The sequence below is a fragment of the Sesamum indicum genome, linkage group LG13 (assembly GCF_026168435.1).
Source record: "Sesamum indicum cultivar Baizhima isolate 11 linkage group LG13, ASM2616843v1, whole genome shotgun sequence".
Lineage (NCBI taxonomy): Eukaryota > Viridiplantae > Streptophyta > Magnoliopsida > Lamiales > Pedaliaceae > Sesamum > Sesamum indicum.
The window spans coordinates 3,943,192-3,958,545 of record NC_142669.1 but is presented as its reverse complement, the minus strand read 5'-3'; the positions used below and the strand labels follow the sequence as shown (position 1 = coordinate 3,958,545).

The following is a 15,354-nucleotide window of genomic DNA, read 5'->3' as shown; positions in this document are numbered from 1 at the left end:
ACCATAGAGAAGAACGACCTTAGGACAGAAATGACTTGGGATTTTCTTTTCCAAGAGGTAAGTTCAAAGAGAACGGGAGTTGTCCTCTAGGATAGTTAAAACGTAGCTGCAGTTTGAGATTGTATAAGTAGTGTATGATCCCCAAATATCTAAGTGAACTAGATCAAAAGGAGCCTTGGATTGTGATTTACTCAGATTAAAAGAAGTTCTACATTGCTTGGCTTAATGGCAAATATCACATGAATCAATAGGAATAATGGTAGAACAATTAGGTTGTTGAATATGCTTCATTACGAGCAAGGGAATGTGCCCCAATCTATGATGCCAAATTTGAGTGTTATAGTGAAAATCAGCAGAATTGGAAGAGGTGTTACTGAGTACTGAGGTCGGAGGAATACTGCATGAAATCTGTCTTACAGTGTATAAGTTCCTGGATCTATTTGCCTTAAACAGAATGGCTTTATTTGCTTGGTCCTGCAAGAGACACTTAGAATCAGTAAATTAAAAAATATAAGAAGTATCATGACAAAGCTGACAGACGGATAATAGCTTCACAAAGAAAGAGGGAAGACATAGGACATGAGTAAGAGTGAGAAGCTCATTTAAAACAAGCTATGCCAATGTACGTAGCAGCTTTGTAAGTGCCATCTGGTATGTGTATGTGTATAGGTTGTGCAGGAGTTGTGAATGAGTGAAATAGTTGAAGGTTAGCACAAATATGGTTCGTAGCTCCAGTGTCTATAATCCAATAGTCCAAGTCAATCCCTGAAGGTCCAGAAACATTTAATGAGATCTGCCATGATCTCAGTCAATTGGTTAGTATCAGAGGTATCTGTAGACGTTGGTTTCTCAGCAATTGCAGCAGCTGCGAAGGACTTGCCACTCACCACCTTTTTCCTCTTATCACCCAAGGTTTTGTACCAATCTGGTACACCGTAAATTTGAAAGCAAGTATCCATCGCATGTCCAGTCCTGTGACAGTGCGTATAAGTTAGGTTCGATTTGTCTACATAAGGTCTTCTTTTATTCTGGAATCTATCACCTCCATCCCTCTTTTTGTCCTTAGATTTGAAATGATAGGCCATATGGTGAGGAGTTGCAGCCTCTGTGTTTATTTGCATCTGTTTTTCCACTGTGAAAAGCATGAAAAACACCCGTTCCACAGTAGGCAAAGGATCCTGCATTAATACTTGACTTCTCTCGTTGTCAAAAGTCTCGTGTACCCCCGTAAGAAATTGCATTAGTTGCATATGTTCATTTCGATCGCTTTGTTCAGTCCACAAGTACAACAACCACAAGTGCACCTTGGATTAGGTGCTAAAACCAGCTGCTCCTTCCAATATTTCTTCAGCTTGGTTATGTAGGCTGTTAAGGACAAATCAAGTTGTGCGATGGATGAAATCTTGTGTTGAATTTGATATATCATCGGTCCATTGCTCCTGCCATATCGACCTTGTATTTCTAACCAGAGTTCTTGCGAAGAAGTAACATACATAAAGGATTCAACAATCTCCTTTGAGATAGAATTCCACTGTCAGGAGGTAACCATCAGGTCTACTAGACGCCATTGCTCAAAATTTATTGATCCTACCGCTAGCCTAGGGAACGTGCCGTCAATGAATCCAAGCTTCATTTTCGTTCCTAGACCTACATAAATGGCACGATTCCAAGTAAGAAAATTTGAACTATCCAACGGAGAAGAGGATAACGCCAAACTTTAATTTTTCGACAGATGGATGTATAGTGCCTCGCATTCCAGCTGTTCTGCCGCTTTTATTGAAATTTGCCATAGCTCACCTAATAAGTGTGGGTAAGTGATGTGTATCCCATAGACCTTCATACAGAAGGCTCTGATACCATGTTTAATTGCATATCGAGGAAGACAAACAAGGCAAAAGTAATTTTGGAGGAAGAGGAGTTCTTCATTTCTGCAGACTGTCTCTGTAAATTTTTTGTTACAATAAAAATGATGACTCTCTTGACTTATATATATATCGTCCACGTAAGCTAACTGCCAATGTAACAAACTAACCATATGAGCAATGAGCTGGCCCAATGACAATTCGAATAAATGACAAGGCAGGCCACATAAGTAACAGAACAAACAAAATAAAGAAGGCGTGTTTCCCAAATGCGATTTAAATAAAACGTCTCATCCAACATCTAAAATGCTAATGTCTACGTCTACATCCTCAAGTTGCTGCTATTGCTGGTTAGATTATTGCTGCAAATGGAGATGATCAACTTCAACACTTGTTTTGTAGGAATATTTTAAATGTGTTGGGTGTTTCCTAGTTATTCTCTGACCTTGAACCAAAATATCTTTTGAAGGAGGTTTCATTTGATGAGACTGAAAACCATGTACAAATTTCAACTTTTATTGCAATTTTTTGGTTATTCAAATGTAGTGAAATATGAAACCTCTCGTACTTTCCTCCCTCCGTACCGAGACATGAATGAGCACGCAAGTCAAGCTAACTTCTTTCTCAACCTTCCTCCCTCCAAACCTAAACATGGGAGAGCATGCACATCATGCTCACTACTTTTTCAGTTTCCTCCCTCTGGAGTATGACACGAATGAGTATGTACGTGACCCTTACACCATTTAGACCTAGACGCGGATTACCATGCAAGACAAGCTCACCATTTTCTCACCTTCCTCCCCCTGAACTTAGATGCTGATGAGCATGCACGTCACACTTACTCCATGTCTTCCTCCCTCCAAATCTAGATGTGGATGAGCATTTACTACAAGCTCAGGTTCCTCCCTCCAGACCTAGCTGCGGATAAGTATTTACGTCAAGCTCACTTCATGTCTTCCTCTCTCCCGACGTGGATGTGGATGCACATTTATGTCAAAACTCACTTTATACGTTCCTCCATCTGGACTAATGTGCAGATGAGCATGCACGTGCGTGCTTCCTTCTAACCTTGAGAGTATATCTCTACTAGATGTTGTCCTTGTTATTCTTTCAAATAGTTACTTCCCACTAAAATTCTCTTCTATAGGTTCCCTTTGTAGTGTAATATCAATAGTTATTTATAATTTTTTAGACTTCATATAGTAGCTTTGCATTTGACTGAAAACCATATCTCTAGCTGTCTCGAGTTTATGCTTATCCAATATCTCGCGCCTAGAAAATAAATCATTATGTTTTTACTTGAATTTTATACTTAAAAATAGCAATAAGACGGCTAACATAGGTGAGACTCGTATTGCAAGCACCCTATGCTGCAAATCTGTTAAGATGAACAACCCATTTATTGCACTGCCATATTAGACATTTGCATTCTTGCTTGCTCTCGAACTTATATTTTATTTTTCTCTACGTGTTTCTCCTCCTTGAGATAGTCCCTTTTATCACATGCTCAGTGATGTGTTGCATATTGATTATTGTATAAGCTACCTAAAGATAGCGTAGTTATATTACTTTCCTAGCCCATATTATTTGTTTCATAAAAAAAGTTTTACCTATTGATGTATTTGGATATCTGATGCAATTATTCATTTAAAATGATAGAAAATATAAAACATGTGCATTGTCTCTCAAAGAAAGCATGATTCATTCTGGAGTATAATGTTATATTATCCAGATGTTGTTGGATTTTGTGGCCCATGCCCCCCGCCCCCTAACTTGGATAGCAGCCCACTTGCTGCCCGGCCCATTACCTGACCCAACCCTTCTTCTACTTAACCCTAAATCACTACTTAACCTTATTCTTCCACTATTCAGCCGATGCCTCTTCCTCTCCCTCCTTTCTATCTTTGTTTTTCTTCCTCTCAAGTTTCCAATGCTCTTGAAAATATCTCATCATCTCACCTCTTTCTATCTCTGTTCTATCGGTGTATATATATAATGGTCTTCAATGGTTTTAAAGAGATAAAACAACCACAAAACTAAAACCCCTTTTTGTGAAATACTTTGTCAGAATATTTTCTAAGCGTGAAAGAAATTTCTTAGTGGAATTCTGATTGATTTTAAATGAAGCCTAAGTGGTCTCTTTGTGGATCTTTGTGTCTTGGTGGCTTTGTGGGTTTTTTGCAACCATGAGGGTTACCGGCCGGTGGTGGTGCTTGCGCATTCGGTTGCCAGATCTGGCTCCTGAGCCGGTTACTTTACTTTTTTCCGTATTGCTATTTTTCTGTTATTCTTTCTTTATTCATTGATATGAAATTATTGCATGAGGGTTTTCAAATCCACCATTATCTCTATAGTTATTGTTTTATTTGGGTTCATAACTTTATGGATAAATTCCCAACATATCTCATCATATTATCTTCCATGATTCTTTGAAATTCCTCGCTCTTTCTATTTCTCCCTCTGTTGGCCCTTGTTTCTTGTTATCTTAGTGTGATGCCTATGTTTATGTGCTTTATTGCTCTTCGACTTCTCTTTAATTTTCTTTCTTTGCATTTCTCCTCCTTGAAATGGTGCCTTTTATCACATAGTCGATGTTGTGCCACATATTGACTATTGTATACATTAATTGCTTGAACAAACCATAATTAATTGCTTTCCTAACCCGTATTATTTGATTCACAGTAAAAGATTTTACCTATTGAAGTATTTTGGTATTTGATGCTAATATTTTCTTAAAAATATACAAAATATAAAATTTGTACATTGTCACCTCCGAGAAACAATGAATCATATCGAAATATAATATTATCGAGTGATCTCATCATATTATCTTCCACGACTATTTAAAATTTTTGCTCTTTCTCTTGCACCTGGTCTTGATTCCCATTATCTTAATGTGCATGTACGTGTGCATACCTGGAGACCATTAGTTACTCAATGTACCCCATTTATAACATCTATTTCCTTTCAATGACCCCAAAATAATGGTTCTAAGTCTACAAGTATTCTTTTTCCCTGTAACTACCTTCTTGTTAAAGTAATGATGTAATGCTTCTAACTTTCATCTAATATATCCTGACTTTTTTGGTTTGTAATTCTACAGGTTATCCACTTTCATCCTATAAGATATCAAGCAGTAGAAAACTTGTTAGAGATGCTGCTGCATTACGACCAAGTACACATTATGCGGTAAACTCTGAAGTGAGTATTCATTCATAATTGGACTCTATGATCCTATACAAGTGCATACATATGCAAGACTTGCAAATATATTATATATTTAGCAAACGTTAAATATCTTATTTGATTTCCATATATAGCTGGAAACTCACAGTATTAGGCTGCCATAGGAAAGCACTGTGGGTGATGTCCTTGAGCATCTCATGGAGAAGGTAATATAGCTGACAAGTTATTACCGGGAGTGTGCGTGTTTGTGTTCCTAGAATGCTAAGATTTTTCGCATAACATAGCGTTATATGATTTTTAACTGTTGCAATGTTTATGTTAAACAGGTGAAACTTTCTCGTCCAAATGCAGAGCTAAGGATGCTGGAAGTATTATCGCACAAGATCTATAAGGTCCTGAATTATTGCATCTTCTTTTTATTTCATTCATTAGTTTCATAATATTATCAAAATAATATTCTTATAAAATTTTACTTAGTAATCCAACTTAAATAGTTAAATTCAATTTATTTTACACTGAAAAATCTTGTATGGGTTGGATACACACAAATTGGACGTGTTGCAGATATGCACTCTGACTTGGAAGTTGAGTCTCAGTACTTGCTAGGTTTTTATATTTTTCCCATTTGGTCTTCACTTAGTAAATTGTATATTGTATTTCAAAATGGGTGTTAGAAATTCTTTATGTCTAGCCTTCTATGCTTATTTTTTTAAGTTGCTAAAACTCTAAGTTCCTACAGATATATCCTAACAGTGATAAGATCGCAGCAATAAATGACAATCGTTGGACTTTACGACCAAAGGAGGTCTGTTTCTATCTCTATACATATGCGTGTCTATGTATATAAATGCTTTCATTTTTCAGGTGATACACATAACAAAAAATATCTTTCTAAATTCTTTCCATGTTAGTACTGTGTCTTTGACAAACTACGACACTTTTTCCTTTAAAATTGGCTTCCCCATATGTTCAACTCCAATATCAACAATTTCTCCACTTTTATAATTTCTCATTGCAGGTTCCAGAGGCAGAGAAATTTCTTGGCGCAAGTAAATGTTTGATTCATGTGTGTCACTTCATGCATGAGGATGCTCAAAACCAGACGGTAGTATTTTCAGTTTGTTAGTTCATAGTTTTCCTCATATATTTGTACTCGTTTCAGCTCTCTATTTCACCTCCCTACTAGATGTTGTCCTTGTTATTCTTTGAAATAGTTACTTCCGACTAAAATTTTCTGCTATAGGTTCCCTTTGTAGTGTAATATCAATAGTTATTTATAATTTTTTAGACTTCATATAGTAGCTTTGCATTTGACTGAAAACCATATCTCTAGCTGTCTTGAGTTTATGCTTATCCAAAATCTCGCGCATAGAAAATGAATCATTATATTTTTACTTGAATTTTATACTTAAAAATAGCAATAAGACGGCTAACATAGGTGAGACTCGTATTGCAAGCACCCTATGCTGCAAATCTGTTAAGATGAACAACCCATTTATTGCACTGCCATATTAGACATTTGTGTTCTTGCTTGCTCTCGAACTTATATTTTATTTTTCTCTACGTGTTTCTCCTCCTTGAGATAGTACCTTTTATCACATGCTCAGTGATGTGTTGCATATTGATTATTGTATAAGCTACTTAAAGATAGCGTAGTTATATTACTTTCCTAGCCCATATTATTTGTTTCATAAAAATAGTTTTACCTATTGATGTATTTGGATATCTGATGCAATTATTCATTTAAAATGATAGAAAATATAAAACATGTGCATTGTCTCTCAAAGAAAGCATGATTCATTCTGGAGTATAATGTTATATTATCCAGATGTTGTTGGATTTTTTGGCCCATGCACGCCCCCCCCCCCAACTTGGATGGCAGCCCACTTGCTGCCCGGCCCATTACCTGACCCAACCCTTCTTCTACTTAACCCTAAATCACTACTTAACCGTATTCTTCCACTATTCAGCCGATGCCTCTTCCTCTCCCTCCTTTCTATCTTTGTTTTTCTTCCTCTCAAGTTACCAATGCTCTTGAAAATATCACATCATCTCACCTCTTTCTATCTCTGTTCTATCGGTGTATATATATAATGGTCTTCAATGGTTTTAAAGAGATAAAACAACCACAAAACTGAAACCCCTTTTTGTGAAATACTTTGTCAGAATATTTTCTAAGGGTGAAAGAAATTTCTTAGTGGAATTCTGATTGATTTTAAATGAAGCCTAAGTGGTCTCTTTGTGGATCTTTGTGTCTTGGTGGCTTTGTGGGTTTTTTGCAACCATGAGGGTTGCCGGCCGGTGGTGGTGCTTGCGCATTCGGTTGCCAGATCTGGCTCCTGAGCCGGTTACTTTACTTTTTTCCGTATTGCTATTTTTCTGTTATTCTTTCTTTATTCATTGATCTGAAATTATTGCATGAGGGTTTTCAAATCCACCATTATCTCTGTAGTTATTGTTTTATTTGGGTTCATCACTTTATGGATAAATTCCCAACATATCTCATCATATTATCTTCCATGATTCTTTGAAATTCCTCGCTCTTTCTATTTCTCCCTCTCTTGCCCCTTGTTTCTTGTTATCTTAGTGTGATGCCTATGTTTGTGTGCTTTATTGCTCTTCGACTTCTCTTTAATTTTCTCTCTTGCATTTCTTTCTTGAAATGGTGCCTTTTATCACATAGTCGATGTTGTGCCTCATATTGACTATTGTATACATTAATTTCTTGAACAAACCATAATTAATTGCTTTCCTAACCCGTATTATTTGATTCACAGAAAAAGGTTTTACCTATTGAAGTATTTTGGTATTTGATGCTATTATTTTCTTAAAAATATACAAAATATAAAATTTGTACATTGTCACCTCCGAGAAACAATGAATCATATCGAAATATAATATTATCGAGTGATCTCATCATATTATCTTCCACGACTATTTAAAATTTTTGCTCTTTCTCTTGCACCGGGTCTTGATTCCCATTATCTTAATGTGCATGTACGTGTGCATACCTGGAGACCATTAGTTACTCAATGTACCCCATTTATAACATCTATTTCCTTTCAATGACCCCAAAATAATGGTTCTAAGTCTACAAGTATTCTTTTTCCCTGTAACTACCTTCTTGTTAAAGTAATGATGTAATGCTTCTAACTTTCATCTAATATATCCTGACTTTTTTGGTTTGTAATTCTACAGGTTATCCACTTTCATCCTATAAGATATCAAGCAGTAGAAAACTTGTTAGAGATGCTGCTGCATTACGACCAAGTACACATTATGCGGTAAACTCTGAAGTGAGTATTCATTCATAATTGGACTCTATGCTCCTATACAAGTGCATACATATGCAAGACTTGCAAATATATTATATATTTAGCAAACGTTAAATATCTTATTTGTTTTCCATATATAGCTGGAAACTCACAGTATTAGGCTGCCAAGGGAAAGCACTGTGGGTGATGTCCTTGAGCATCTCATGGAGAAGGTAATATAGCTGACAAGTTATTACCGGGAGTGTGCGTGTTTGTGTTCCTAGAATGCTAAGATTTTTCGCATAACATAGCGTTATATGATTTTTAACTGTTGCAATGTTTATGTTAAACAGGTGAAACTTTCTCGTCCAAATGCAGAGCTAAGGCTGCTGGAAGTATTATCGCACAAGATCTATAAGGTCCTGAATTATTGCATCTTCTTTTTATTTCATTCATTAGTTTCATAATATTATCAAAATAATATTCTTATAAAATTTTACTTAGTAATCCAACTTAAATAGTTAAATTCAATTTATTTTACACTGAAAAATCTTGTATGGGTTGGATACACACAAATTGGACGTGTTGCAGATATGCACTCTGACTTGGAAGTTGAGTCTACGTACTTGCTAGGTTTTTATATTTTTCCCATTTGGTCTTCACTTAGTAAATTGTATATTGTATTTCAAAATGGGTGTTAGAAATTCTTTATGTCTAGCCTTCTATGCTTATTTTTTTAAGTTGCTAAAACTCTAAGTTCCTACAGATATATCCTAACAGTGATAAGATCGCAGCAATAAATGACAATCGTTGGACTTTACGACCAAAGGAGGTCTGTTTCTATCTCTATACATATGCGTGTCTATGTATATAAATGCTTTCATTTTTCAGGTGATACACATAACAAAAGTATCTTTCTAAATTCTTTCCATGTTAGTACTGTGTCTTTGACAGACTACGACACTTTTTCCTTTAAAATTGGCTTCCCCATATGTTCAACTCCAATATCAACAATTTCTCCACTTTTATAATTTCTCATTGTAGGTTCCAGAGGTAGAGAAATTTCTTGGCCCAAGTAAATGTTTGATTCATGTGTGTCACTTCATGCATGAGGATGCTCAAAACCAGACGGTAGTATTTTCAGTTTGTTAGTTCATAGTTTTCCTCATATATTTGTACTCGTTTCAGCTCTCTATTTCACCTCCCTACTAGATGTTGTCCTTGTTATTCTTTGAAATAGTTACTTCCCACTAAAATTTTCTGCTATAGGTTCCCTTTGTAGTGTAATATCAATAGTTATTTATAATTTTTTAGACTTCATATAGTAGCATTGCATTTGACTGAAAACCATATCTCTAGCTGTCTCGAGTTTATGCTTATCCAATATCTCGCGCATAGAAAATGAATCATTATATTTTTACTTGAATTTTATACTTAAAAATAGCAATAAGACGGCTAACATAGGTGAGACTCTTATTGCAAGCACCCTATGCTGCAAATCTGTTAAGATGAACAACCCATTTATTGCACTGCCATATTAGACATTTGTGTTCTTGCTTGCTTTCGAACTTATATTTTATTTTTCTCTACGTGTTTCTCCTCCTTGAGATAGTCCCTTTTATCACATGCTCAGTGATGTGTTGCATATTGATTATTGTATAAGCTACTTAAAGATAGCGTAGTTATATTACTTTCCTAGCCCATATTATTTGTTTCATAAAAATAGTTTTACCTATTGATGTATTTGGATATCTGATGCAATTATTCATTTAAAATGATAGAAAATATAAAACATGTGCATTGTCTCTCAAAGAAAGCATGATTCATTCTGGAGTATAATGTTATATTATCCAGATGTTGTTGGATTTTTTGGCCCATGCACGCCCCCCCCCCCCCAACTTGGATGGCAGCCCACTTGCTGCCCGGCCCATTACCTGACCCAACCCTTCTTCTACTTAACCCTAAATCACTACTTAACCTTATTCTTCCACTATTCAGCCGATGCCTCTTCCTCTCCCTCCTTTCTATCTTTGTTTTTCTTCCTCTCAAGTTTCCAATGCTCTTGAAAATATCTCATCATCTCACCTCTTTCTATCTCTGTTCTATCGGTGTATATATATAATGGTCTTCAATGGTTTTAAAGAGATAAAACAACCACAAAACTAAAACCCCTTTTTGTGAAATACTTTGTCAGAATATTTTCTAAGCGTGAAAGAAATTTCTTAGTGGAATTCTGATTGATTTTAAATGAAGCCTAAGTGGTCTCTTTGTGGATCTTTGTGTCTTGGTGGCTTTGTGGGTTTTTTGCAACCATGAGGGTTACCGGCCGGTGGTGGTGCTTGCGCATTCGGTTGCCAGATCTGGCTCCTGAGCCGGTTACTTTACTTTTTTCCGTATTGCTATTTTTCTGTTATTCTTTCTTTATTCATTGATATGAAATTATTGCATGAGGGTTTTCAAATCCACCATTATCTCTATAGTTATTGTTTTATTTGGGTTCATAACTTTATGGATAAATTCCCAACATATCTCATCATATTATCTTCCATGATTCTTTGAAATTCCTCGCTCTTTCTATTTCTCCCTCTCTTGCCCCTTGTTTCTTGTTATCTTAGTGTGATGCCTATGTTTATGTGCTTTATTGCTCTTCGACTTCTCTTTAATTTTCTCTCTTGCATTTCTTTCTTGAAATGGTGCCTTTTATCACATAGTCGATGTTGTGCCTCATATTGACTATTGTATACATTAATTTCTTGAACAAACCATAATTAATTGCTTTCCTAACCCGTATTATTTGATTCACAGAAAAAGGTTTTACCTATTGAAGTATTTTGGTATTTGATGCTATTATTTTCTTAAAAATATACAAAATATAAAATTTGTACATTGTCACCTCCGAGAAACAATGAATCATATCGAAATATAATATTATCGAGTGATCTCATCATATTATCTTCCACGACTATTTAAAATTTTTGCTCTTTCTCTTGCACCTGGTCTTGATTCCCATTATCTTAATGTGCATGTACGTGTGCATACCTGGAGACCATTAGTTACTCAATGTACCCCATTTATAACATCTATTTCCTTTCAATGACCCCAAAATAATGGTTCTAAGTCTAAAAGTATTCTTTTTCCCTGTAACTACCTTCTTGTTAAAGTAATGATGTAATGCTTCTAACTTTCATCTAATATATCCTGACTTTTTTGGTTTGTAATTCTACAGGTTATCCACTTTCATCCTATAAGATATCAAGCAGTAGAAAACTTGTTAGAGATGCTGCTGCATTACGACCAAGTACACATTATGCGGTAAACTCTGAAGTGAGTATTCATTCATAATTGGACTCTATGATCCTATACAAGTGCATACATATGCAAGACTTGCAAATATATTATATATTTAGCAAACGTTAAATATCTTATTTGATTTCCATATATAGCTGGAAACTCACAGTATTAGGCTGCCATAGGAAAGCACTGTGGGTGATGTCCTTGAGCATCTCATGGAGAAGGTAATATAGCTGACAAGTTATTACCGGGAGTGTGCGTGTTTGTGTTCCTAGACTGCTAAGATTTTTCGCATAACATAGCGTTATATGATTTTTAACTGTTGCAATGTTTATGTTAAACAGGTGAAACTTTCTCGTCCAAATGCAGAGCTAAGGCTTCTGGAAGTATTATCGCACAAGATCTATAAGGTCCTGAATTATTGCATCTTCTTTTTATTTCATTCATTAGTTTCATAATATTATCAAAATAATATTCTTATAAAATTTTACTTAGTAATCCAACTTAAATAGTTAAATTCAATTTATTTTACACTTAAAAATCTTGTATGGGTTGGATACACACAAATTGGACGTGTTGCAGATATGCACTCTGACTTGGAAGTTGAGTCTCAGTACTTGCTAGGTTTTTATATTTTTCCCATTTGGTCTTCACTTAGTAAATTGTATATTGTATTTCAAAATGGGTGTTAGAAATTCTTTATGTCTAGCCTTCTATGCTTATTTTTTTAAGTTGCTAAAACTCTAAGTTCCTACAGATATATCCTAACAGTGATAAGATCGCAGCAATAAATGACAATCGTTGGACTTTACGACCAAAGGAGGTCTGTTTCTATCTCTATACATATGCGTGTCTATGTATATAAATGCTTTCATTTTTCAGGTGATACACATAACAAAAGTATCTTTCTAAATTCTTTCCATGTTAGTACTGTGTCTTTGACAGACTACGACACTTTTTCCTTTAAAATTGGCTTCCCCATATGTTCAACTCCAATATCAACAATTTCTCCACTTTTATAATTTCTCATTGTAGGTTCCAGAGGTAGAGAAATTTCTTGGCCCAAGTAAATGTTTGATTCATGTGTGTCACTTCATGCATGAGGATGCTCAAAACCAGACGGTAGTATTTTCAGTTTGTTAGTTCATAGTTTTCCTCATATATTTGTACTCGTTTCAGCTCTCTATTTCACCTCCCTACTAGATGTTGTCCTTGTTATTCTTTGAAATAGTTACTTCCCACTAAAATTTTCTGCTATAGGTTCCCTTTGTAGTGTAATATCAATAGTTATTTATAATTTTTTAGACTTCATATAGTAGCATTGCATTTGACTGAAAACCATATCTCTAGCTGTCTCGAGTTTATGCTTATCCAATATCTCGCGCATAGAAAATGAATCATTATATTTTTACTTGAATTTTATACTTAAAAATAGCAATAAGACGGCTAACATAGGTGAGACTCTTATTGCAAGCACCCTATGCTGCAAATCTGTTAAGATGAACAACCCATTTATTGCACTGCCATATTAGACATTTGTGTTCTTGCTTGCTCTCGAACTTATATTTTATTTTTCTCTACGTGTTTCTCCTCCTTGAGATAGTCCCTTTTATCACATGCTCAGTGATGTGTTGCATATTGATTATTGTATAAGCTACTTAAAGATAGCGTAGTTATATTACTTTCCTAGCCCATATTATTTGTTTCATAAAAATAGTTTTACCTATTGATGTATTTGGATATCTGATGCAATTATTCATTTAAAATGATAGAAAATATAAAACATGTGCATTGTCTCTCAAAGAAAGCATGATTCATTCTGGAGTATAATGTTATATTATCCAGATGTTGTTGGATTTTTTGGCCCATGCACGCCCCCCCCCCCCAACTTGGATGGCAGCCCACTTGCTGCCCGGCCCATTACCTGACCCAACCCTTCTTCTACTTAACCCTAAATCACTACTTAACCTTATTCTTCCACTATTCAGCCGATGCCTCTTCCTCTCCCTCCTTTCTATCTTTGTTTTTCTTCCTCTCAAGTTTCCAATGCTCTTGAAAATATCTCATCATCTCACCTCTTTCTATCTCTGTTCTATCGGTGTATATATATAATGGTCTTCAATGGTTTTAAAGAGATAAAACAACCACAAAACTAAAACCCCTTTTTGTGAAATACTTTGTCAGAATATTTTCTAAGCGTGAAAGAAATTTCTTAGTGGAATTCTGATTGATTTTAAATGAAGCCTAAGTGGTCTCTTTGTGGATCTTTGTGTCTTGGTGGCTTTGTGGGTTTTTTGCAACCATGAGGGTTACCGGCCGGTGGTGGTGCTTGCGCATTCGGTTGCCAGATCTGGCTCCTGAGCCGGTTACTTTACTTTTTTCCGTATTGCTATTTTTCTGTTATTCTTTCTTTATTCATTGATATGAAATTATTGCATGAGGGTTTTCAAATCCACCATTATCTCTATAGTTATTGTTTTATTTGGGTTCATAACTTTATGGATAAATTCCCAACATATCTCATCATATTATCTTCCATGATTCTTTGAAATTCCTCGCTCTTTCTATTTCTCCCTCTCTTGCCCCTTGTTTCTTGTTATCTTAGTGTGATGCCTATGTTTATGTGCTTTATTGCTCTTCGACTTCTCTTTAATTTTCTCTCTTGCATTTCTTTCTTGAAATGGTGCCTTTTATCACATAGTCGATGTTGTGCCTCATATTGACTATTGCATACATTAATTTCTTGAACAAACCATAATTAATTGCTTTCCTAACCCGTATTATTTGATTCACTGTAAAAGGTTTTACCTATTGAAGTATTTTGGTATTTGATGCTATTATTTTCTTAAAAATATACAAAATATAAAATTTGTACATTGTCACCTCCGAGAAACAATGAATCATATCGAAATATAATATTATCGAGTGATCTCATCATATTATCTTCCACGACTATTTAAAATTTTTGCTCTTTCTCTTGCACCTGGTCTTGATTCCCATTATCTTAATGTGCATGTACGTGTGCATACCTGGAGACCATTAGTTACTCAATGTACCCCATTTATAACATCTATTTCCTTTCAATGACCCCAAAATAATGGTTCTAAGTCTAAAAGTATTCTTTTTCCCTGTAACTACCTTCTTGTTAAAGTAATGATGTAATGCTTCTAACTTTCATCTAATATATCCTGACTTTTTTGGTTTGTAATTCTACAGGTTATCCACTTTCATCCTATAAGATATCAAGCAGTAGAAAACTTGTTAGAGATGCTGCTGCATTACGACCAAGTACACATTATGCGGTAAACTCTGAAGTGAGTATTCATTCATAATTGGACTCTATGATCCTATACAAGTGCATACATATGCAAGACTTGCAAATATATTATATATTTAGCAAACGTTAAATATCTTATTTGATTTCCATATATAGCTGGAAACTCACAGTATTAGGCTGCCATAGGAAAACACTGTGGGTGATGTCCTTGAGCATCTCATGGAGAAGGCAATATAGCTGACAAGTTATTACCGGGAGTGTGCGTGTTTGTGTTCCTAGAATGCTAAGATTTTTCGCATAACATAGCGTTATATGATTTTTAACTGTTGCAATGTTTATGTTAAACAGGTGAAACTTTCTCGTCCAAATGCAGAGCTAAGGCTTCTGGAAGTATTATCGCACAAGATCTATAAGGTCCTGAATTATTGCATCTTCTTTTTATTTCATTCATTAGTTTCATAATATTATCAAAATAATATTCTTA

General features: G+C 35.2%; 1 protein-coding gene across 1 annotated transcript; it reads left to right on the top strand.

The window, feature by feature from the left end:
• The first annotated feature begins 3,662 nt into the window (after positions 1–3,662).
• LOC105179557 (ubiquitin C-terminal hydrolase 13-like) lies at positions 3,663–15,060 on the top strand. The gene is made up of 18 exons (XM_088877074.1): positions 3,663–4,111; positions 4,966–5,063; positions 5,183–5,254; positions 5,375–5,440; positions 5,788–5,853; positions 6,067–6,153; positions 8,247–8,344; positions 8,464–8,535; positions 8,656–8,721; positions 9,069–9,134; positions 9,347–9,433; positions 11,529–11,626; positions 11,746–11,817; positions 11,938–12,003; positions 12,351–12,416; positions 12,629–12,715; positions 14,810–14,907; positions 15,027–15,060. Exons 13-17 carry the CDS (start codon positions 11,809–11,811, stop codon positions 14,897–14,899), a joined length of 318 nt encoding a protein of 105 aa, XP_088733200.1. The 5' UTR covers positions 3,663–4,111; positions 4,966–5,063; positions 5,183–5,254; positions 5,375–5,440; positions 5,788–5,853; positions 6,067–6,153; positions 8,247–8,344; positions 8,464–8,535; positions 8,656–8,721; positions 9,069–9,134; positions 9,347–9,433; positions 11,529–11,626; positions 11,746–11,808; the 3' UTR covers positions 14,900–14,907; positions 15,027–15,060.
• Positions 15,061–15,354: the final 294 nt, after the last annotated feature.